Genomic DNA, 23,499 nt, shown 5'->3' on the forward strand with positions numbered 1-23,499 from the left:
CCAGGGTGTGGCTGTAGGTACCAGAGGACATCTGCACTTTCAACTGTTGGTGGGCGTTTGTGGTCTCCAGTTGGAGGCTGCTGTGAACACTCTAGGTCTGTCTTAAGTGCACATGCATTTGCTTTTCTGGTCACTGGAGGATTTTAAACGTGAAATGGATAAGATTTCATCTCACACTCATTCCAGTTCCCCAGGGGCACATCAGAATTGGACCGGCCTCAACTTTACCACTTTTTGACCCTACAGAAGCCCTTATCAAGTCTGCCCTTTTATGCGGATGGTATGTGTAACACCCCACTCCCTCCCAAAAGAAAACCCAGGCATTCTGCAGGACTCAGGTGTCCTCTGTCCTCTAGAAAATGGGCACAGTCTACCGAAGCTGCTGGTGGATGTGGATATTAAATGGAAACTGTGAAGGCCCTTGGTCTGGCACCCAGCCCCTCCCCAGCTCCAGGACATACCTAAAGCACTCTGTCCATTCTCCTCCAGGTTCAAGAAATGTCATGAAAACCAGGGCGCCCCCTATCGGTGAGGGTGAACCTGCAGTCCTTTCTTTGTCCTAGATCCCCAAGGTCTTGCCTTCCAGACCCAGGATGCTCACTCTCCACAACCAGCACAGGTTCGGCCTCTACTGAGAAGGCTCTGCCCACAGGCTGCTCCCAGATCCAGAGGCCAGAGCTTAGAAGCGCGATCGCCCTCGAACACTAGCTCTGTCTGGGATCCTCACCCGCCTTCCCCACCAGACCCCAGATCCTCCCAGGGGCTTCTCCAGGTGCCCACCCAGCCTGCTCTCCTCTCACAACACGTGGCGCCTTCCCCCGCACACCCAGCCCCTCCTGATGCGTGCCGTGTCTCCTGCCAGACTGCGCGGGCAGAGAGGGACCTGTCCCCCTGTTCCCGGAAGATGGAAGATCGCCTACACCTGGCACAATGCCAAGCGGCCAGCGGGGGCGTCTTAAGTATCTCCTGAATGATTCATTCATTCCTTTGGGAGAGAAAGCACGACCCTTAAGAGTTTAAGAGGGAGGGTATTAAAGTCACACAAACCTGGGTTCATGCTGTGTCCCTGACCTTTGGCACCGTGACCTTGATCGCTTGAGTCCTGTTAATGACAATGGCGTGACTAGGATTTGATTAGGTCATCATGGGGTTAAGAGATGGTGTTGTGAGCCACCAGCGCGGATCTGGCCTACGATGATAACAGCTCAATCATGGAGGGGGCGTGGATTATCCACTTATCCATTCAAAGAAGGGGAACCTTCCCGCTGCGCTGCCTGTCGGGCTGTTTCCTTTGGGTTCCGGGAGGTTGGCAACAGCGGGTCCGTTTTACAGATGGAGAAACTGAGGTCTAGAAAGGGAGCAGGATAACCCGGGGCGCGGCAGGCTGGAGCTAGAACGCAGGCCTGCCGCGTCTGCGTCCAGTGCTCTACCACCCTCTCAGAGGCTCTGGTGAGCCTGTGAAGACCCACCCCTCGCCATCCAGGGGTCTGAGAGAGAGGTTGAGCTTGGGCTTGGGCGCTCCTCACCCGGGACCCCCGGCCGCGCTTGGGCATCTCCGGCTCAGACCCCAGCAGCGCCGCTCTCGGGAGTGGAGAGAGCGCTCGGGGTTGTCACTTTAAATTAAAGAGGGAGCGGGCGGGCGGGTGAGCGCGAGGGAGCGCGCGGCGGGCTCCTGGGAGCGTGCCCGGACTGCGGCGCAGCTCCCGTCCGCCGCCCCGGCCCGGCAGAGCCCCCGGCCCGCACCGCGCTGCTCCGAGGCGGGCGCCAGGAGACACTGCAGGGGTGGCGTTGCCGCGGGCTGCCGGGCTTGGCGCCGGTGCGTGCGCGCTGCAGGAGGCCGGCCGGGAGCCGCGAGCCGGGACCCGGGAGCCGGAGTCAGCCCCAGGCAGAGCGGCGGCCCCTCGGGTGAGTACGCACCGGGCCGACCCCAGCGCGCCGCAGGGATCCGCGCCCAGCGCGCGGACGCACGCAGTCCCTCTCCCCGCGCCCGGGACCCAGGGCCCCGCACACTCCGCGCGCTTGCACCCCAGCGCAGCACTTGCACACCAACGCCAGGCACAGAGCACGACGGCGCCCTTACCCGGCCCAGCCACTTCGTGCACTGCGCACCGCCTTGCGCCCGCACGCCCGCACGCGTGTGCACACACGCGGCTCACCCCGCTATTTACACACCTCCCCTGCGCCCGCGCGGCACCACGGCCCTCACTTTCACACTCAGCGCCCTGACTGTACACCCTGCCCCTGCCCTGGCTGCACAACCCCTCAGGGCTCCAGGTCAGCCCCCCACAGTACTGTCCCTGTTTTCCCTGGGCGATTCCTCAGGCCAGAACGCTGGGTCTGCAGGAACTGTTCCCATTCTGAGGGGCATGTTGCACCCCGTCCCCAAAAGGCCCTAGACTGCGTCAAGAGCCAGAGGGGACCCTTGGCCTGCTTGAGGTTGTAAATTTGGGCCAGGCATGGGGTCGGTGAACCAGGCCTATGGATGGAAGACCCCTAAGCCCAAGACTGGTGATCTGGTGCTGCAGAGGGACTCTGTGCCCCCACCTCCATCCGGAAGAACATGGAAAACCTGCACACTCAAATTCAGCCCCTCTGTCCACTTCGGCGAGTTGGAGAGTGGTAGAAATAGTACTTTCTATTAGAAATGGGGAAACCGAGGCTCAGAAAAACACAGGAGACACACCCACGTTAATGCAGCCAGTCCAAAGAAGGATCAAGAAAGTATCCAAGGCCCAGCCTTCCCACTCTGAATCCTGAAAGCTTTCCCAAGCAGCTTGGAAGAGTGGGACTCCTAGCCTGGGGTCCAAACCTGGACCTAACAGCCCTCCTGACTGTAGGCAAGTGATTTCCTGCACCTTGGTTTTCTTACTCCTCAGAGGGCTCAGGGAGGAACTGCTGAGATAACAGGAGGCAAGTGTTTGGTAGCGTGCCCGGCACATAGTAGGTGCCCAATGTCAGCCAGCATCCACCCCCACCCTGCCCCAGCCAATCTGTACTGTGGTTTTTGTGGCCCATTTGAGGGACAGCACCAGGATGTGGTCATCTCAGATAGTGTTGAAAAGCACTTGAAAAGGTTTTCAAACCTGAAGATCCTGAAGAAGTTCACAGCCTGGAAGGTTGAGCCCCCCACACCATACCCCTCACCCTCATCCTCCGTTTCCTGCGGCTGGGGGAGGGGCACACCTTGCTGACCAGAGAGGTACCTTGAGGTTACTGAGCAAGGAGATGGGTGGAGTGGGGAGCAGGGACACAAGGCTCCCCTCCTCTGCCAAGGCAAAACATTCCTGGAAAGCCATCTCTCTTAGAAGCCCAGGAGGGGGCCTCCAGTAAGGTCAAACTCCAGCAAAGCCCAGGTAGTCACTTGTCCCACCCACCCCACCCCCAGAAGACCTGGTCAGGAGTCAGTATGGTGGCTCAGAGCCCAGGCCCAGATCCATAGCTCCCTGTCATGGAGCCCAGTGTTGCCACTCATGCTGAAGGCCCTGGGGCCCCAGCTTCCGCATCTGTAAAATGGGATCCAGAGTCCATTCAATCCCCAGGTCTACAGCAGATCCCTTAAACACTTAGCACACATGCCTACATGAACACAGCAATAAGGAGGTATTGCTGGTAGGTGCCATTGAGCTAGAAATTGAACCTGGAGCTGTTTTCAAAGAGCAAACTCCACAATGTAGATGGTGGGATTGAAGGTCGGTTAGGGGCGGAGAGGTGCTGAAGGAGACTGCAGTCTTAGGAGTTCAGGCATGGGTCTGGAGTAGCTCCCTGCTGTGCTCATTGCCGTGTGCCAGACGTGGGGAAACCAGAACCGCTGGTTCCTGGCTGCCTTGGCCTTTGATATGTCTTGTCAGCATCCTAGTCCTAGCCCAAGCTGCACCCCTCTCCCTGGCCGACCTCCAGGCTGCCAGATCTCCCTGAGGTCAGATGGACCCAAGGAGTGTCAGGGGTAGTGAGTAAAGCCATTAAGAAGGGCACTTGCCGTGGAGGGGGCGTTGGTACTGTATCCCTGTCCAGATACTCAGGATGATAAGACAGGAGGGTTGTGAATTCAAAGCCAGCCAGGGCAACCCTGTCTCAGAATAAAAAATAGAAAGGGCTAGTGATGTAGCTCAGAGGTAGAGGGCCCTTGGGTTCCATCCCCAGCACTGCAAAATTAAAACTAAGTAAATAAAAAAGAAGGGCCAGACCTGGCCCAGCCTCCTTTTTCCCACTCAATGCTTGGGTGACCTTGGGCCAATTCACTGTCCTTCTCTGAGCCTCCTTTTCCTCCTCTATAAAGTAGGGATGATAACAGGATTTTCTGAAGAGGGGTCTGGTGGTGGGGAAGATGCATATGAAGTCCTTGGCATGGGTGCTGTCACTGCTAGTGGAACAGGTGCTGAAACAGGGGGCAGGGCCCACCCCTACAGGCTTCACACAAGTCACTTGACCTCACTGAACAGAGTCTCCAAGCTCATCTTAAATCCAGTTTACCAGGCTCATGAAGAGAGGTGCTTCCAGGGCCCAGCAGGATCTGGAAGTGAATGGGGGGAGGGGCCGAGGAGCCAGGTCTGAGTCCAAGAGCAGATGCCAGCTCCATTGTCCCTGTTGGAATGCTGCTGTTGTTGGGGGTGGGGGGTGAGGTGCAGACCCATTGCCTGGAAATCCTTGTTCTGTTTTTGTTTTTGTTTATTTGTTTGCAGTGCAGAGGCCTGAGCACAGCCTCCCACATGCTGGGCAGGTGCTCTGCCACTGAGCTGCACCCCCAGGCCACCCCCTTCCCTTTAAATTTATTTTAATTAGAAATTTCCCAATTTAAATACAACTCAGCTGAATTTCAACAAATTAAACAGCCACAGGCTGACAGTGCCCCCCATGTGATTCTACTGCGCAGACAGGGGGTTGGGGCCTGTGGGACGGTAGCCAGGCCAGTAACCCCAGCAGCAAATACTTGCTAAGCCTTACCACACTTCCCCACCCCCAGTTACACACACAGGGCAGTCATGAATCTTTTTCACAGATGGGACAACTGAGGCTTAGAGGGAGTCTAAGAAAAGTGTCCAAGGCCGCTTGAGCCAGCAAGGGGGCAGATCTGGAGTAAGCTGGGAGCAGCTGAGTAGGAGTCCTGGAGCAGGCCAGGCCTCTAACCCTCCACAGCAGACCACAGGAGCTGGGATCTGGGTTGTGCCCAGTGAGCATTCATGCCCTCCCCAAAGTCACAGCTCCCAGGCAAGCTGTTATGATGAGGGGAAGTGGGAAGGTGGGCTTTCAGGATTCTAGGGTCTGGCTGGGCAGGGAGCCCCCAACAGCCAGAGGCCAGTTACAGCCTCAGGTTCTACCTTGTGCCATTCATACTGTGCCGTGGATGTATCTTTGCCACATGTACCTCACCACTGTGCTGCTGGCGTTGACTGGCACCAGCCTGGCCGCCCTCTTGCCAAGCCAGCTTGTGCCCAATGAGCAGGAAAGCTCGCCCATGGCATTATTGGATTCCCAGCAAGGCAGCGGCAGGCTGGGATGTGTGTGCTTCGTTGTGTTTCAGTGTGTCTAGACCTCTTTCCACCAGCAGCCAGGCCGCCTTGGGCTTGGCTTGTTCACATGTATCCATTTGACCTGCAGGTTTTAGGCAACTTTTTTGTAACCATGTGTCCCCCTGTGGAGAGACACAGTGGTTAGGAACTTGGAGCCAGAATGAATTGGCCTGAAGTCCCACTGACAATCTCCTCTACAAACCAGATGTGACAACAGTGCCTACCTCTCGGGGTTATTGTGGGGTTAAGTGAGGTCAGCGTATGCAGAATGCTCAGGACTGTGCTTGTGAGAAGCGCTTACTGAGATCAGCTCTGAGCGCTATCTCAAGGCCAGGACCCAGGGATGCACTGCGTCTCAAGGCAGGGTGGGTGAAGCCTTCCTGGTTAAGCACTGCCTCCCATCACCATGACAACCCTCATCTCACCAGGAGAGGGGGCAGCATCAGGAGAGCAGGAGAGCCAGGAGTCCTTTGTGCGCCCTCATCTGCCCTGCGTGGTGAGGTCCTCTGCTAAGGGCTTGTGGCACCTGCATACGGGCTGGAGAACCCCAATTAGACCAAGGCACCCCAGCTTCTTGGCTCCAAAGCCACAGAATAGGGAGGCCCCCAGGATTCCTAAAAATACCTAGTGTCTTGGGCCGTGGCTAGGGCTCAGTGGTAGAGTGCTTACCTAGCATGTGTGAGGCACTGGGTTTGATTCTCAGCACCACATAAAATAAATGAATAAAATAAAGGCCCATCAACATCGAAAATAATAATAATAATAATAAATAATAAAAAAACCCCAGTGTCTAAGCTTCACCCTCTGTCTGGTTCCAAATGGAGCCTACAGAATGCTTGGCATGGTTGGGAGCTGGTGAGCCATGGTCCGAGAGCCTTTTACACTGTGCCTGGATGATTTTTGTGAGAGGGTTGCAACATTTCAAAATAAGGAAGCTAGGTGCGGTGGTGAGCACCCATTTTTACAGCTACTTGAGAGCCTGAAGCAGAAGGATCACTTGAGCCCAGAGGTTCCAGACTAGCCTGGGCAACACAGTGAGACCCTGTCTCAGAAAATCAATAAATAATTTTTAAAAATACATACATAAAATAAAAACCTGGAACTATACACACACACACACACACACACACACACACACACACACACACTAAAAAAAAAAAAAAAAAATCCAAACATCTGGCTTTTCTTTCAAGAGCCAGGAGACCCAGCCGTGATGGTGAGGCAGTCCCACTATTTGGGAGGGTTGCTGCCCAGGAGCCAGGCAGGCCCTCTGCAGTTCTCACTCATGCCCCCTTACTTGCCTGAGGCTTCCTGAGGTGTAGACACCTCTGGGCTGCAAGGGAACCCAGAGTTTGGAGGTGGGTTGTTCAGGCCTTCTGTGCCCTTGAGTTGAGATCAGTACAGCCCATCCTAGTGTCCCTTTTCCAGAGCTCTCCCCACCCACCCACTTAAATCTGGGAGCCAGATGTACTACTTAGCAACAATATTAATAAATGAGTGAGCAGTGGTCCGGGCTCAGGTAATGGCTGGTCTGAGCTCTCAGGCCTTTCTAGAATGACTTAGACCTCAGTGGTAGTTCATAAGACCTGGAGGTGGAGGGTGGGGCGGGGAAGAAGCCATCCCATGCAGGGGAAGGACTGAACAGAATATGGAGGAAATGCAGACTTTCTCTTTCGAAATTTGACAGAAGCATCGGAGGTGAGGCTTGTGAACGCTCTGAGGAGCCCCCCAAGTGAGCAGCCTGGAGTCTCTGCTCAACAGCCTGCTGGTGTTAAGAGGAAGATGAGGTAGGGCTGCCAGGTTTAGCAAACAGAAATACAGGATGAACAACTGTAATTGTTTAGCATAAGTATGACCATGTGATATTTGGGACATACTTATATTAAAAGTTCATTTGAATTCAAATCTGCTGGCATCCTGTGCTTCATCTGGCAACTCTGAAATGAGGTCTTAGCGCACTTGCAAAGAGAACTAAGCACCTTTTTTTTTTTTTTTTCAAATATCAGTAAAAAACAAAACAAAACACCTTTAGCCAAGCTCAACTCTGAGTGACCGGCAACCGGTGCCACCGAGGCAGGACATAGGGCTGGTGACCTTCTGCAGCCCTCAGCACTGACTCTTTCTTCCCTTCCAGTCCCAGCCACTGCAGGGGCATCATGGCCGTGGATGTGGCAGACGTGGCAGAATACCACCTGAGCGGTGAGTCCTCAGCAAACCCTTGCAGGCCATCCCATGAGACCCTCACAGCAGGCCCAGGTGGTTAGAGCAGTTGGTGACTTGCTCAAGCCAACAGTCTGGGGTCACTGTGCTGGGACCCACCAGAAGGCTCCTCATCTTCCATTCCCTCTGACTTGAGGGACCCTGGGTGACCCTTATCCAGCTGCTCCCTGAGGATGGCCTGTGACAGGGAACCCATTCACCCCATGACTCTTCCTGGAGCCTGTCAAGTAGCCAAGTGAGAGGGGACCCAGGAAGGTCTACGTGAGATTCAGGGAACATGAGGCTCAGATGGCCTGGCTGGGCTGGCCAGTGTGTAGGACTCAGCTTTCCTCTCCCATGCCAGTGGTGGATCTGCCATCTTTTCTCCCTCAGCTCCCCTACCAGTGGGAGATGTGAGCCTCAGTGCTTCCCATTACCCAGACACCTGCCCTACATAGACCCCCACAAGACTAGGGATGAGCTTCAGGGCATGTCAGGCCCTCCACTCCCACCCTCCAACCAGTGCTGCTCGCTGTTCACCTGCAGGCTCAGAGGCCTTCACCCCTGGGTGGCCTTGAGTGAGAGAGGAAACCTCTCTGAGCCCCCCACTTACTCATCCATAAAATGGGTGTAATAATAGAACCTGCCTCACAGGAGGACTGAGGACTCAATGGGTCAATATAGAGAAGGGCTTTAACGGGGCCTGGCAGATAATAAGTAGCAAGAGCTTCATGGGGAGGTATTATTGTGATTCTTCCTCTTCTCCCTCCCTGTTTCTGGTCTTAGCTTAGACCTCCTTTCCTGTGGGAAGCCTTCCCATGTTGCGCTTGAGGCTGGCACTCCATGAAATCAACCAATGAATGAGAATTCATTGTCATTCCATGTCACCTTCCTGGACTTTTTCCTTTCTGCCCCACCCTGCTCCACTATTCTGCCAACCAGGGCTGGGGCTTCAGTCCCTCAGCACCTAGCTCCTCCAATCAGGGAAGCGGACTCTGCTTTGCCCTGGTCCTGCCCACAGCCTGCACGTCCCTGGGCCTCTCTTCCCACCTCTGTTCCAGTCCCCTGCTGCTTTCAGCCCTGCTGTGGCCCAGCTGAGACAGGTGTACATCCCTCTCCAGTCTCCCAGGCACTTTCTTGCCCCGTCCCCTGTTCACCAGACTCCAAGAACACTCCAGAACCTTGTCACAGGTCACAGCTGGGCCTGGGACCCTCCATAGAGCTCTTGCTTGTGGTTTGAAAACTAAAGATTGTATCAACAGCAGTCAGGAGGAAACAGGTCTGCTCACTGTGCCCTCAACCTTACTACCTGGTCTCTCTGTTCCCCCCGGACTGCACGGCCTTGTGCATTACCAGCTGAGTTTTTTTTTTTTTTAAATATATATTTTTTTTTAGTTTTTGGCGGATACAACATCTTTGTCTGTATGTGGTGCTGAGGATCGAACCCGGGCCACACGCACACCAGGCGAGCGCGCTACCGCTTGAGCCACATCCCCAGCCCACCAGCTGAGTTTTTACATCAAAATCTCCCATGATTATATCATGCTGGGATTGATTTTTTTTCTCTCTTAACAAGGCTGCCAATGTCTCTCTGCATTGCCACAGGCCATCCTAATGACCTCACTTGTCCTTCTCGAAGGCCAGTGACATTACCTCCCGCGACAGTACCACAGCCCCCACCAGCCTCCTTGGTGGGCCCTGCAGGCTCTTTCCAGATTTATGCTGTTATAAATACAGCCTCATGACTCACACCACACATAAAACTTGTTGGGGATTTTTTTCCCCTTAGAATTCACACGCCAGGGTGGGACCATTAGATAGGGGGTGTTTTTATCACCATCTCCAGTTTCTAGATGAGGATACTGAAGCCAGAGAGGCTGGGTGACTGGCCTGGGTGGTCTGTGGCCTTGAGCAGCAGGGTAGACATGCGGGGGGGGGGGGGCTCTGTGCCTCAGTTCTCCTCTGCAAGTGGAGGTAAGGACCTGATAGAGTGCTCAGTGCTGGTGAATGTGGGGTCTGGGCTGGGCCCTGACCCTCTCCAGAGAGGGCAGATTCTGCTAGAAGTGGCCCTGCCTGATTCCTTCCTGTGCAGCTGGCTTTGGGGCAGCAAGGGTAAGAGGCTTCCCCCAGTCCCCAGGGCCCCCCTTCCTCCCACTGGGCCCTCTGCTCACTCTGGGTTCTTCATACCTCCTCCATCTTTCCTGCCCTGGCATTTTGACTTGGCCCCTTCTTGCTTCTCCTCCAGGAAACCTTCCTGGGCTGCCGCGGGCATGACAGCAGGCACCCCGTTTTGTTTTCTTATTTCCCTGTCCCACCCATGCCCTAACTGTGAGCCACTTAAGTACAGGGATAGGGCCTGGGGTTGATTCGTCAGCCCTGGTTCTCCCCGTCCACAGGGTGCTGGCACACAGTAGGTGCTCAGTGAATGTTCAGTCATCCATTTCTGCCTCTGAAATGCCCTGCCCCGTCTCTTCAGCTTGCTTCTAGAGAGCTAGGATAGGTGGAGGCTGGGCGGGGCAGTGGTTACCTCGCTTGCCCTGGAATCTGTCTACGAGAGGGGGAATCCCAGCACCACCCCCTTCCTGGCTCTGTGACCTGGACAGCTTCTTTAGTCTTCCCATGCCTCAGTTTCCCTATTTGAGCTGGGTGCGGAGGCAGAACTGAGAACAGTCTGGAGAATTGTGTTTGACAATAGTGTGAGCTTCTGCCCAGTGAATTCCAGTATCTGGTCTGCTTTCTTTGGAAAGCAAAGCCGGGTCGCCAAGCAAGTGAGGCCTCACCTTTCAGCCTCTGTTTGGGCATCGGAGGCCATGCAGGGCGCTGGGCAGGACCCAGCACAATGGTTGAGGGAGCACTGGAGACAGTGAAGTGCAGACAGGGAAAGTTATGAACTCATCAATGGAGGAAAGTTTCTGGACATCTGGATTTGTCTCTAAGCCCTCCACAGCTCTGGGATCCTTTCACATTGGCTGAGTTGGTTTCTTGATTTGTTGGTTTGGGGCAAGAGATTTATTGAGATAAGATTTACATACAGCCTAATTCACCCATCTCAATGTGTACTATCAGTGGCTTTTAGTATATTGTACCACCAGCAGCAAGATCAATTTTTAGAATATTTTATAACGCCTCAAAAAGAAACTCTATTTCCCCCAAGTTCCCCTCTTTGCCCAGCTTCCTGTAGATATTTCCTTATACCCATGTGCCCTGCCATCTCAGGGCATTCCTTCAGGACTCATGTACCAAATCCACGGATGCTGAGTGCCTAGTATAGAACCACGTAGAATTTGCACATAACCTGCACACATCCTCCAAATTATCTTGAGATTACAATGTCAATGCTGTGTAAATAGTTGTTATGATGTGTGGTTTAGGGAACAAGAAGAAAAAAAGTCTGTGCCTGTTTGGTACCGTCGCAGGCCTACCACTCAGCACACCATCTGGGATCGGTTGAGTCCACAGATGTGGAACCCACAGACCAGAAGGCTGGCGGTGAACGGAATCACTCCCCACGTGGTCTTTGCAACTGGCTGCTTTCGCTCCGCATGATGTTTTCAAGGTTCATTCGCGTTAGGATGTTGTGGTATCCACGCTTCTTCCCTTCGTATTGCCAAACAGCATCCTAGTGGTCGGGATGCACTAGACTTTGTTTTTCCATCATCAGTTGATGGGTTATTCTGGCTGAGGCTTCAGGCAAAAACAGGATCATCTTTTTCTCCCCCAAATCTCCTTCCTCTTCCCTCAGACCCCTAAATGCTGCTTTGACTCTGGAAGCAAGAGGTCCTATGAAGGCCGTGAGACCCGAGAACGGTTGTTAGAGCCTAAGGAATATGTGATCGTCGTTCACAGCTCTTCATCTGCTCTGACCAAGTGTCTCCGCAGTAGAAACACATGTTTTTGTGTTCAAAGGAGGTAGAAACAGATACCTCAAGAAAGTGTGTGTCCTGTTCAGCACTGTATCCTAGCACCGAGTACTGAGCCTTGCACACAGTAGGCCCTCAATAACAATTCACTCAATGAATAAATCAATACTGAGCAACCTGCTTCCTGGGTGGGGGTCTAGACCACTGCACCCCACTAATGAGAGGCTGCCCTTGCCTTACAGTCATCAAGAGCCCCCCTGGCTGGGAGGTGGGAGTCTACGCTGCAGGGGCCCTGGCCCTGCTGGGAATCGCAGCTGTGAGCCTGTGGAAGCTCTGGACATCGGGCAGCTTCCCCAGCCCCTCCCCATTCCCAAATTATGACTACAGGTACCTTCAGCAGAAGTATGGCGAGACCTCCGTGGAGGCCAGGCCAAAGGTGAGGTTTCTGCTCCTGCAGGTACATTCCCCCAAGGTCCACTCTCAGGACCGGCCTCCAGTGCCTCCCCTCTCTTGCCCCCTCTTGGTCTACTCTTCTCCTGGATGGAGAAGCTCTTCAACTCCCCGCCCAGTGCCAGGGAGTCAACAGATGCTTGAATGAATGAATGCTTTTGATTTTAAAAACCATGCTGAGAAAAATACAAAAATATAATAATAAGGAAAACATCTCTTCAAACGACACACCCTACTGTTAACTATTTTAAACTAACATTTTGATGTATTTTTTCAATGTTTTTAATCTATCCCCCTTAGTTCTCTCCTTCTCTTCTTTCTCTTTCCTTCTCCCTCTCCTCTTCCTTCTTCTTCTCCTTTTTTTTTTTTTTTTTTTTTTTTATTATACTATTATTTTGAACCTAGGGATGCTCCAACCCTTTTTATTTTTTGAGACAGGGTCTTACTAAGGTGCTGAGGCTGGTCTCCAACTTGCAGTCCTCCTGCCTCAGCCTCCTGAGTTTCTGGGATTATAGGTGTGCAGCACTGGGTTTGACTCCCTTAGTCATTTTCCATGTAAGCTTTCTATACAAAGTACATCGTATCTCCCTGGGTTTTTACGCCCTGTTCTTTCCACCTCACTTGCAGCTGCAGTGTTTTCCCCCTGGTTGAACAGTCATTGTAAGCATCATTTTAATGGCTGCATATGATTCCTCTTTTTGTGCTTGTGCCATGGTTTACTAAATGCCTTCATAAATAATGCAGTGGATGTTTTGTATGTAAAACTTTATCTTCATTTGGGATAATGGACTTTGGATAGATGCCCAGATATGAAATTACTTTATCAAGAGGTATAACATTTTTTTTTTTTTTTTACATTTCTGTTTTGAAGAGGTATAACATTTTTAAGGCTATCAGTACATATTGCTGAATGTTTCGTCACTTAACATTTGGCAGACAATTGTTCAAATGTCATGTGGAGTTCCAGACAACATATCATGAATCTATTACCAGATTGGAGTTTCTCCTTTGGGGTGCCCAGGAGGACCACCTCATTTTCTGTTGGGAGGACTATAAATTGGGACAACTTTTCCAAAGAGCATTTTGAAACATGTCAAAAGCCTTCAGCCAGGCCCAGTGACCCATACCTGTAATCCTAGTGACTCGGGAGGCTAAGGTCGGGAGGTTAAAAGTCCCAGGCCAGGAGCTGGGGTTGTGGCTCAGAGGAAGAGCACTCACCTAGCACGTACAAGGCCCTGGGTTCAATCCTCAGCACCACATATAAATAAATAATAAAGGTATTGTGTCCAACTACAACTAAAAAACAAATAAAAAAAGTCCCAGGCCAGCCTTAGCAACTTGGAAAGGCCCTAAGCAACTTAGGTGGACCCTGTCTCAAAATATAAAATAAAAAGGGCTGGGGATATGGCTCAGTGGTAGGATGCTTTTGGGTTTAGTCCCAGCATATACACATGTGCACGTGTGCGTGCGCGCGCACACACACACACACACACACACACAAAAAAAAAAAAAAAAAAAAAAACCTTCAAAAAGGACTGTCCTCTGGGCCAGGATTTTAAGACAGCTGTATGATAATATGTTATTTGCATTTGTGAAAATCAGAAACAACAAAACTTTCAACAATAGGGGGTTAGTGAAATAAATTATGCCTATCTGCTCAATGAAAAATTTGGGAGCCATAAAAAATTATGTTAACAAAGACATGATATACAGGCTTTTGCTTCCTCAAATCCTGAGGTTAATTTAGAGAAAAGAAGATTTCAAATGTTTAGGTGTCACCCAGCATGAAATCTCCTTGGTGCTGTGAACTTTTTGTAACCTTTTGAGGCTATCCAATCATCTGTTAAGTGGCTACACCCTACTGTCCCTACCCATTCTCCTCTGCTGGACAGTTAGATTACTGACTGCCCTTCTCTTTTATAAATACCATGGTAAACCAGGCATGGCATGCAAGCCTGTAATCCCAGCAGCTTGGGAGGATGAGGCAGGAGGATCACAAGTTCAAAGCCAACCTCAGCAAAAGCAAGGCACTAAGCAACTCAGTGAGAACCTGTCTCAAAATAAAATACAAAATAGAGCTGGGGATGTGGCTCAGTGGTCGAGTGCCCTTGAGTTCCAACCCCAGTACTCCAAACAAACAAAATCATTGTAGTTGACATCTTGAACACGGTTAGGGGATACTGGGGATTGAACCCAGGGGTACTCAGCCACCGAGCTGCATCCTCAGTCCCTTTTTTTTTCCTTTTTGAGACAGGGTCTCACTAAGTTGCCCAGGCCAGAACTTGTGATCCTCCTGCTTCAGCCTCCTGAGTCGCTGGGATTACAGGCGTGCACTACTGTTCCCAGTTTTAACATCTTTATATATAGAATTCTGTCCCTATAATAAGCATATTAAGGAAAAGCTCCTGATATTATGGTAAAAGAAAAAAATTCCAAGTGACATAAATAGCACTAAAAAAAGGACCTTCCTGGCTGGGGATGCACTGGTTTTGTGAAAGGGAACAAGAAAGAAAGTACCCTGAACGGTGCTCACCCACCACATCTCTTTGCTGCCTCCTAGAGACCACGGCTGTGGCCCTTGTGAAGTTCCTATGTCCCTTTTTCTTACCTCCAGACAATGCCTGCCTGGAACACCCAGCGGGCCAGGACTCGGGGACCACCCAGTCGCAAGGGCAGCCTCAGCATCGAGGACAACTTTGAGGCCATCAGTGAGCTGGGGCCGTTGGAGCTGATGGGCCGCGAGCTGGACCTGGCCCCCTATGGGACCCTCCGGAAATCCCAGTCGGCTGACTCCCTGAACTCCATCTCCTCCGTGAGCAACACCTTTGGGCAGGACTTCACGCTGGGCCAGGTGGAGGTGAGCATGGACTACGACCCAGCCTCCCACACCCTCCACGTGGCCGTGCTGCAGGGCAAGGACCTCTTGGAGCGCGAGGAAGCCAGCTTTGAGTCCTGCTTCATGCGCGTGAGCCTGCTGCCCGACGAGCAGATCGTGGGCATTTCCAGGGTAAGTGGGGCTGGGGGGTGGGGGGGGCGAGGCCACACTGCAGGGCCAGGCAGGGTCCCTGGAGGGCGCTAGAGAGTGGGTCTGGTGCTGATCCAGGGCCAAAGATGCAGGGGTCCTGCAGGCAGAAGGGGAGTATGTGAGGCCCATACAGTGTGCAGGCCCCGTGCACCTCCAAGTCTGTCCGTCAACACGGGCCTGGCAGCAGAAGAGTGACATGCTCACGTGGCTAATTTGGGGAAGGCTTAGTGACAAGACTATTTGCAGTGGTGTGGGTAGGGAGGGGGCAGCCTTGGGGAGGGTATGGTACCCTAGGTCTGAAGGGAAGAGGGGGGACCAGAGGAGAGGGCCAACATGGTCAGCCTAGGGATACTACAGAGAAGGACTTCAGGGAACAAGCACTCTGACCTTCCTCTGACCTCCAGTCTTCCTCTGTTGTCCCCAGGCACTGACCTGACAGGAAGCCAAAGGCCAAGGGAATCCATGGAGATCAGCTCCTGGACTGAGAGTAGATTAAAGAAGCAGAAAGAGTCAATAGTGGGGCTGGGGATGTGCCTAAAGCGATAACGCGCTGGCCTGGCATGCGTGCGGCCGGGGTTCGATCCTCAGCACCACATACAAACAAAGATGTTGTGTCTGCCAAAAACTAGAAAATAAATATTAAAAAAAAAAAATTTTAAAAGAAAAAAAGAGTCAACAGGGAGTGGCCAGGGGAGGCCTCAGCCTGCCCTCCAAGAGTACCTTGGAGGACATCCATTTAGACACCAATGCCAGGAGATGGATGAGGGCCACCCACAGTGGCCTCTCACCAGAGTGAGAGGAGCCTGAGGACTTTCAGGACCAAGTACCTTCTGACCCACCTGTGCCTGGTCTCCAAGGCAGACTGGTGGGTGTTGAGAACCTGCTTCCAGAGCCCAGCTCCTTCCTGGTTCTCTCGTGAGCCCTCTGGGCCAACGGGGCCAACTATCAGGGCATCATACAGAGAAGGAGCCCAGGCTTGGAAAGTGTTTGCCCAGGACAACCAACCCCAGCTACTAAGCTGGAGACTGGGGACTAGAACCCAGGGTTCTTAGCCTCTACCATGGGGCCCTCCACACACTGCTCTGGGAGTGAATAGTTGGGAACCCAAATCCCTACGGGCAGGGGTCAGCTAAGAGGCTGACTGAATGCTTAGAGGCTTGAGTAGGGGATTGTGTGGGCAACGGGGCTCCCGGGGAGCACCAGGCAGCGGCAGGAGAGTGTGGTCACAGTGCTGGAGGCGGTGGAGGATTTGTTCCTAGGAAGGCGCGAGGCAGAGCCTCGCAGCCCAGCCAATCCCGCGAGGTTTCCGCCTCCAGGCTGGGCAGCCCCCGGCTGCCAAGAGGATGCCAGGAATAAGAACTCTTCTTTTAAATATTGCCAGGCAGTGACTAAGGCAGCCCCCACAGAAGGGAGAACACCTTCCCAGGGGGCCTGCCCGCGGCTTCCTGGGAGAAGGCCAACAGCACCCACTAGACAGGACTGAGCTAGGAGCCTGCCTAGCCTTGCTTAGTCACTCCATCCATCTGCCCGTCCGTCATCCTCATCCATCCTCCATCCATCCTGCGGGGCTCGGGCAGCAGGGCCAGTCTCTGTAGGGGGCTGGAGTCTGTGGCTCCCGACTCCACAGACATCCCCACCACCCTGCCATTGCATGCCTGGCCCAGGGCTGGGCCCAAGCATATGCAAGAAAGATGGCAACCAGTTCAGTCAAAGCATCATGAGGGGCTCTGTGGGGCTACACACACTGAGAACGGGGATGGTTTGGGATCAGACTGTGGAGGCTACAGATGCCAGGGCAGGCCACACCACTGAGGAAGGATGTGTGGCTCATAAACCTTCAGGGCTGAGCCACCAAAGGAACAGTGATGCTGAGATTGTGGGGACAAGAGAGCCCCAGGTCTCTGGCCTCCCTGTCCAATGCTCTCTCGCTACTGTGGCCCCTCAGGCCCCTGGCTGCCACCCTCTTCCTCAGCCACGGCCTCCCTCTCTGCAGATCCAGAGGAATGCCTACTCCATCTTCTTCGATGAGAAGTTCTCCATCCCGCTGGATCCCACAGCCCTGGAGGAGAAGAGCCTGCGGTTTTCCGTGTTTGGCATTGACGAGGATGAGAGGAACATCAGCACCGGGGTGGTAGAGCTGAAGCTCTCCGTACTTGACCTGCCCCTGCAGCCCTTCAGCGGCTGGCTCTACTTACAGGACCAGAACAAGGTAATTCTCACTTGCCTCGTCCTGCCTGTTCCCTCCTGGAGACAGCGCACACACATACACTTCCAATGAAGGATTCTACTGTCTTTTCTTCACACCCTGAACCCCAACATCATTAGGAGAGCAGAGGAAGAGACCTGAGTTACATTTGGGGAAACTCTGCTTTCTGCATCCTGTTTACACTCTCACCACTGTTTACAGCTCTTTCTGCTCTTACCATCAAGCCTTCAGAGGCTCTCCTCCTGCAAGCCTTCGTTAGGGATGCACACCTCTGGCCCTAAAGTGGATTATTTCGGACAGAGGCCAAGCTGAACCTTACTTTTATAAATGTAAGACTACCAGTGGAACATTATTGTTGTAAAGCAAATGATTTACTTCCTTTCTACTAGGATCCCTATGCACTACTGTCACAGAATGCTTTCCTTGGCCTGGAATGAGGGGACAAAACTGCATTTGATGGACATTTTTGATAGGCAACTTCTGAACCTCCTTCCACGGGAGGAGGAGTGGAGCATGCTCCATGGTGTTGGGGGGCGGGGCTGTCCCATAGTTGACCCTGCCAACCTGATGCCCAGCCATAAAGGGCCCCCAAAAGCAACAAGTTTTCAATGGAGAAGGAAGCTTCTGTCTTTCCCTGGGCCCCTCAGGTCCTAGGGTCAGAAGCCTTCTGAGCCACCCCTGTCCCCCAGGCTGCTGATGCAGTGGGAGAGATCCTGCTATCCCTCAGCTACCTGCCCACAGCTGAGCGCCTCACCGTGGTGGTGGTAAAGGCCAAGAATCTTATCTGGACCAACGACAAGACCACAGCAGGTAAGTCCCTACTGGCTTCCTGGGGGCTCAGAGGAAGCCGTGGCCCAGCCTCTGTGCTGTGGGCACCTGGCAGCATCAGCAGGGGTGGGGACAGGGCCAAAGCACCCTGGATTCTGCTGAGCCCAGGATCTGGGCACAGTGGGAAGATGAATCCGGCTAGGGGCCAGCACTTGGGACCAAGGTCTGCTCCTGCTCTCAGAACCAGAGTTCATGATGGAAGCTCCAGGTGATTGCCAGGCAGGACCCAATGTCCCAGCTCTACAGAAGCTTCGAGCCCCTCTCAACTCAGGAACCTGTGGAGGCAGCTACAATGAATAGCCAAAGAACAGAAGGCTGGGGGCTCCTGGCTATTGGGAGTTTCCAGCCTGGGGGTGCCCAGGTCCAGGCAGGTGCAGCAAGACTGCCTGGTGGGCGAGGTTTATGGCAGTCAGTGACTTGGTATTTCAGAGCAGCACACTGTTAGGCTCTGCTGCGCCGGCACCCGGTGACTCAGGGCTGACGTCTGCTCTCAGGCCATTTATAGAATGGAAAGTGGTGAGTCTGTCAGGCTCCTATATGAATATGTGGGCTGCGAGGCCAGCCACCAGAGTCCAGGGCCCAGCCCTCTCCTGACCTGCCACGTGAGCCTCAATGCCGTCACCTGGAAGATGAGATTCAAAATAATAGAGCCAGCCGGGCATGGTGGTGCACACTGTAATCCCAGCAGCTCGAGGCAGAGGCAGAAGGATCACAAGTTCAAAGCCAGCATCAGCAAAAGCAAAGTAATAAGCAACTCAGGGAGACCCTGTCTCTAAATAAAAAATAGGGCTGGGGATGTGGCTCAGTGGCCAAGTGCCCTGAGTTCAATCCCCAGCACCTGCCCCACAAAAAAAAAAAAAAAAAAAAAGATCAGTGCTTCAAAATAATAGAGCCAGATGCCATGGTGCACATCTGTAGTCCCAGCTGCTTGGGGTAGGGGCTGAGGCAGGAGCTCCCTTGAGCCCAGGAGCTAGAGACCAACCTGGGCAACACAAGGAGACCCTATCTCTTATAAATGAATGAACAAGTGAACCCCAGTGGCAGGGCTGGTGGAGACAAGTTTGACAGCAGAGGGTTGGGTGTTGGGGTCAGTGGGCTGAGCCAGAGTGGGCAGGGCTGTGCCAGCGAGTGTGGCACCAGCACTCACCCTCCACCCAACCTGCCTGCAGACCCCTTTGTGAAGGTGTACCTGCTGCAGGATGGGAGGAAGATGAGCAAGAAGAAGACAGCCGTGAAGAGGGATGACCCCAACCCAGTGTTCAACGAAGCCATGATCTTCTCGGTGCCAGCCATTGTGCTCCAGGTGAGGGTGTGGGGCCACAATGGCCCTCGGGGTCAGCTTCTCAGGGATCCTGGAGGTGGAAAAGTCTCAAGTCTTCGTCTTTCTAGTTGAGAAGCTCACGTTGAGCTCCCACTGGGGGCCAGCCCTGCATGGGATGTTTGGGGACATGGGCACTGCTTTCTGGGGACAGGGGCACTGTTTTCTTGGTGCTCACAAAAGACAGGAAAGTCCGCAGACAACGTTAATCATTAAATGCATCCTGGACTTCAGCATCGCTCAGCCAGGCCTGGGGGAAGACAGATCCCAGTGCAGGCAGTTTTGGAGGCCCAGAGACAGGTAGGGGTCCCCCAGGGCCCAGAGTTCTAGCCCTAGCTCTCTTGGAATTCTACAGCAGAGGCCCTGCTGTGCACCCCACACCCCCATAGCTTCCAGAGAATGACATGCTGTAGGGAGACCTCTCCCAGTAGGGCCGTCACAGACCACAGTTGGGGAGGCTGCGCCCATGGGTGGCTCTGCTTACAAGCCTCAGAGGATGGGGGCTCCACCCTCTCCCCTCACTTTCTCCTTCCATCCTTAGGCACTTGTGATAGTGAAAAGGTCCTCTGTGCCTTGGGTCAAAGCCTGTCCCCATAGCTCTGGGGCTGTGCAGAGGCTACCTCATCTCCCCTACCCAGGGTGCTCCATCTGAATTTGAAAACTCAGAACTCTGCCCCACTGTGGGTCTTTCCAGTGGCATCTCCAGCCGGTCCTGGCCATCACAGCCCTGCTACCCTCCTGGGACAGATTGCCCTTGCTATCCCCTGGCTATCACAGAGCCACTACTCATAGCCTCCAAGGGCAAGAGACTTTTGTAGGGCCCCTGGGGGAGGAGGGCCAGGCAGCTGGGTTCCAGGTTCGGCTTCCTGCCTTCACCTGGAGCATCTGGCCCTTCCCCCATGGCCAGACCAAGGGGATGATTACTCTCCTGAAAACAAGAGACCCCTGCAAGGTTCTGGCTGCAGCCCCTTTCCATGCATTATAACTCATTTCATCCCTGGAACAGCCCTAGGGACGACTGTCACATTGTATGGATGGAGGAACAGGTAGAAGAGCTCAAGTCACTGCCCAAGCTCGCACAGCAGGGAAGTCAGGGGCTGCCTTCAAACCCCCTGGTCTGGTTCTGCCACTGTGTGGAAATTAGGTAGATGTAGGTCAAATCCTTGCCTCTCATGTATTTGCCAGGCGACCTGGGACACGTCCCCTCGCCCCCAGATCAGGGGTGAGTACTGGGGAGCTGCACTGGCACCTCATGGGGTCTGGCATTCTTTGGCTGGACCCAAGAGCCAAGGAGGAACTCTGGCTGCTCCTGATCCCCAGCACCCATGTCATCTCCTCCCTAGGACCTATCTCTCCGTGTGACGGTGGCTGAGAGCAGCAGTGACAGCCGTGGGGACAACGTGGGCCACGTTATCATCGGGCCATCAGCCAGTGGCATGGGCACCACACACTGGAACCAGATGCTGGCCACACTGCGCAGGCCTGTGTCCATGTGGCACCCTGTCCGGCGAAACTAGCAGCCAGGGCAGGCCAGGCGGGAGGCGGAGTCTCTAGAGCCTGGTGCCCACTTGCTCTATCCAATGCCCTCTCCATTGACCAGCTGGAGCTGCAGACACTGGGGTATCCCGGGGGAGTCCCCATCAGCCAACTTGGACCCTCTGTCTGGGAACCCAGGGTCTTCTGCTGCGGACCAGCTATGGCTGGGCCGGGGCCCAGAGGGGGCAGCTGACACTGGCCAATTATGCACCACCTCCAGATCCTCATGAGGCCTGTCCTTGGTGTGCAGGGACTTGGCCTCTCAGAGCTGGCAAGCCCCACCCCCACCTCCTGGGAGGCCAGTGACAAGCCGTGCACTGGGTCCCCCCTGCGAGTCTTGGGGGCCAGACACTGTGCTTGGAACTGGCAGGGGAAACACGAATAAGACACAGGTCCCTGGGCCGTCAGGAAGTCAAAATCCCCCTGCCCCAGGTAATCTGCCCAGTGCCAAATGACAGTAGACTCTTGGGGAGAGGTTCCGGGGGCTGGGGGAACTTGGAGGGCCCCTTAGACAAGGAAGGAGCTGCACTTAGGGGTGGGAGCAGCCTGAGTGTCTCAGGCAAGGGGCACAGCAAGGCACTGGCAAGGACATGAAGTTCCCATCACAAACTTGGTTCTCAGCCCCCTACCGGGCAACAGGGGCCTCTCTGGGGACTGTAGAAGAGACCCAGAGACCAGGTCCAAACCGAAGTCTATGGGCCAAATGGAGGCTCCAGGATTATTCTCTGTGAAATCTCCTTCCCTTTATCCTCATCCACTGCAGGAGCCAGAGGTCCACAGAGACCCGGACCCAGGTCCTGCGCTGCTCCCATGCAAATCAGCCATTGGATCCAGATGTTTGCTGGCGTCCCTCAGCGTGGGCCCTGTGGGGAAGAGAGATGCTTTAGGTAGCCTGGTTCCCACGCCCAGACTACTGGGCATCCCGGCTCAAGCTCCACAACCCTGTGGCTTCAGGAATCGTCCAGTTGCAGCCTGTTGGCTGGGGAAGCTCTGGAGGGAGGAGTGGCACCCCCAACCCGGGGTCCTGTCCAGAAGCAAAGGGACTGGGCTGCTATATCCCCAGGTGCAGTGAGGGTGTCCTGCCCCTCCAGGTGTCACAGGATGAGGAGGCAGCTCTGCAGCTTTAAAGGGATGACTGGGGGCAGGGTGGTCAGGGTACACAGCTGCAGTGCCATCTCTGAAGCCACCCACAGATGACAGGGGCACTGCCTCTTCCTCAGCTCTGGTGAGCTGTGGAGACCCAGGTCCAACCAGCTACTGCTGATGACATGGAGGTAGGAGTGGCTAGAACAGGTGCCCAGAAGGGTCATGGGCTGGAGGTAGGACCCACTTAACACAACCAGGACCCAGCCTGAGGCCAGGCTGTCCGCCCTTGGCCAGCACCACAGGGCCAGGGGACACACCCCCTGGCTTTGCAGTGCAGGCCATGTCTTCCCACCTGCTCCTTCCCCCTCTCCCTCCCTCTAACTGCATGACATGTGGACTGTGTACCCAGGTGGCCATGGTGGCGATGGAGAATGCTGACTGGAATGATTCTAAAACCAAAATAAAGCTGGGGCAGGAAGCAGGGCATCCAGGGAGCCCTGCCTGGCCCCAAATCACCTTCGTCTCTTCTGCAGGAACCAGGCTCTCAGGCTTCGTGGGGTCACAGCACGCCCTGCTTCCCCTGCTGCTGGGTACGCAGGGCATGAGGCCTCTGCCTGGCTGAGGGGTCACCGATAGGACCAATGCCATCAAGCTGCTTGGGAAGCTCTGAAGAGGAGCCCCCGAACCTACCCTCGCAGGGGAGGGTGGTGATGGGAAATCTAAGAAGACTCCTTGGTGGTGGCACTCAGCTGAGCCCTCAGGGCAAAAGCATGTCAGGTGGATCAGGCAGGAGCATTCCCGGCAGAGAGAATAGCAGATGCCTAGGGCAGGAGTGGGCCAACCTGGGCCAACTTCCCCACCCTTGTAGAGCAGAGCTGGAGATGGGGAGAGGCCCAGAGATGGGGAGAGCCTTGCGCTTCAGTGAGGGCTGGTGCCTGGCCTACAGCCCACAACGCTTAGCAGGAGGTGCTGTTGGCATCCCCTTTCCATAGATGAGAACTCAAGAAAAGCTAGGTAGCCAGCCTAAGATGGCACAGTCAGAAAGTCCCAGAGCCAGGATTCCAGTTCAGGCTCTCTGGCCCAGGACCCATGCCCTTGACCACTAGGCAGCACTGCCCCTTTCTCTCACCTCCCAGAGATGGGACTGAGAGGCAGCAGATATGTTCCTCTGGATTCCAGGATGCTCTGGCTTCCCCCTTCCCTCCCTCCCTGGGAGACCAAGCATGGGAAAGGATGAGCTGGGTAAGGATCCCCAGAACCCCCCAGAAGGCCTGTCCCACCAGGAGGCTCTGTGGAAGCCCCATGTCAACTGGGCAGACAGAGGTGACTGAAGACAGGCTATTCCAGGGACACGAAAGGGCCGAGACCAGGGAGGGCTTCCTGGAGCAGGTGGGAGCAGCAGCCCTGGCCTTACAGGGCAGCATTGTACATGGAGGAGGGAGGGGGCCCCAAACTGCCTGAACCAAGGTATTGCACGCATCTAG

At 54.2% G+C, this 23,499-nt stretch overlaps 1 protein-coding gene across 1 annotated transcript; it reads left to right on the plus strand.

Annotated features, from left to right (window-relative positions):
* The first annotated feature begins 1,251 nt into the window (after positions 1-1,251).
* Syt12 (synaptotagmin 12) lies at positions 1,252-22,531 on the plus strand. The gene is made up of 8 exons (XM_076847662.2): positions 1,252-1,905; positions 7,642-7,706; positions 11,809-12,002; positions 14,631-15,023; positions 17,035-17,250; positions 17,937-18,057; positions 19,245-19,378; positions 20,737-22,531. The coding sequence occupies exons 2-8, from the start codon at positions 7,664-7,666 to the stop codon at positions 20,908-20,910; spliced, it is 1,275 nt and encodes a 424-aa protein (XP_076703777.1). The 5' UTR covers positions 1,252-1,905; positions 7,642-7,663; the 3' UTR covers positions 20,911-22,531.
* The last annotated feature ends 968 nt before the right edge of the window (positions 22,532-23,499 follow it).

The sequence above is a fragment of the Callospermophilus lateralis genome, chromosome 2, assembly GCF_048772815.1.
Source record: "Callospermophilus lateralis isolate mCalLat2 chromosome 2, mCalLat2.hap1, whole genome shotgun sequence".
Taxonomy (NCBI): Eukaryota; Metazoa; Chordata; class Mammalia; order Rodentia; family Sciuridae; genus Callospermophilus; species Callospermophilus lateralis.

Coding starts and splice junctions, on each gene's coding strand:
- Syt12 (XM_076847662.2), top strand. CDS start 7,664: ATGGCCGTGGATGTGGCAGACGTGGCAGAATACCACCTGAGCG. Junction 7,707..11,808: donor GGCAGAATACCACCTGAGCG/GTGAGTCCTCAG, acceptor CTTGCCTTACAG/TCATCAAGAGCCCCCCTGGC. Junction 19,379..20,736: donor TGCCAGCCATTGTGCTCCAG/GTGAGGGTGTGG, acceptor TCTCCTCCCTAG/GACCTATCTCTCCGTGTGAC.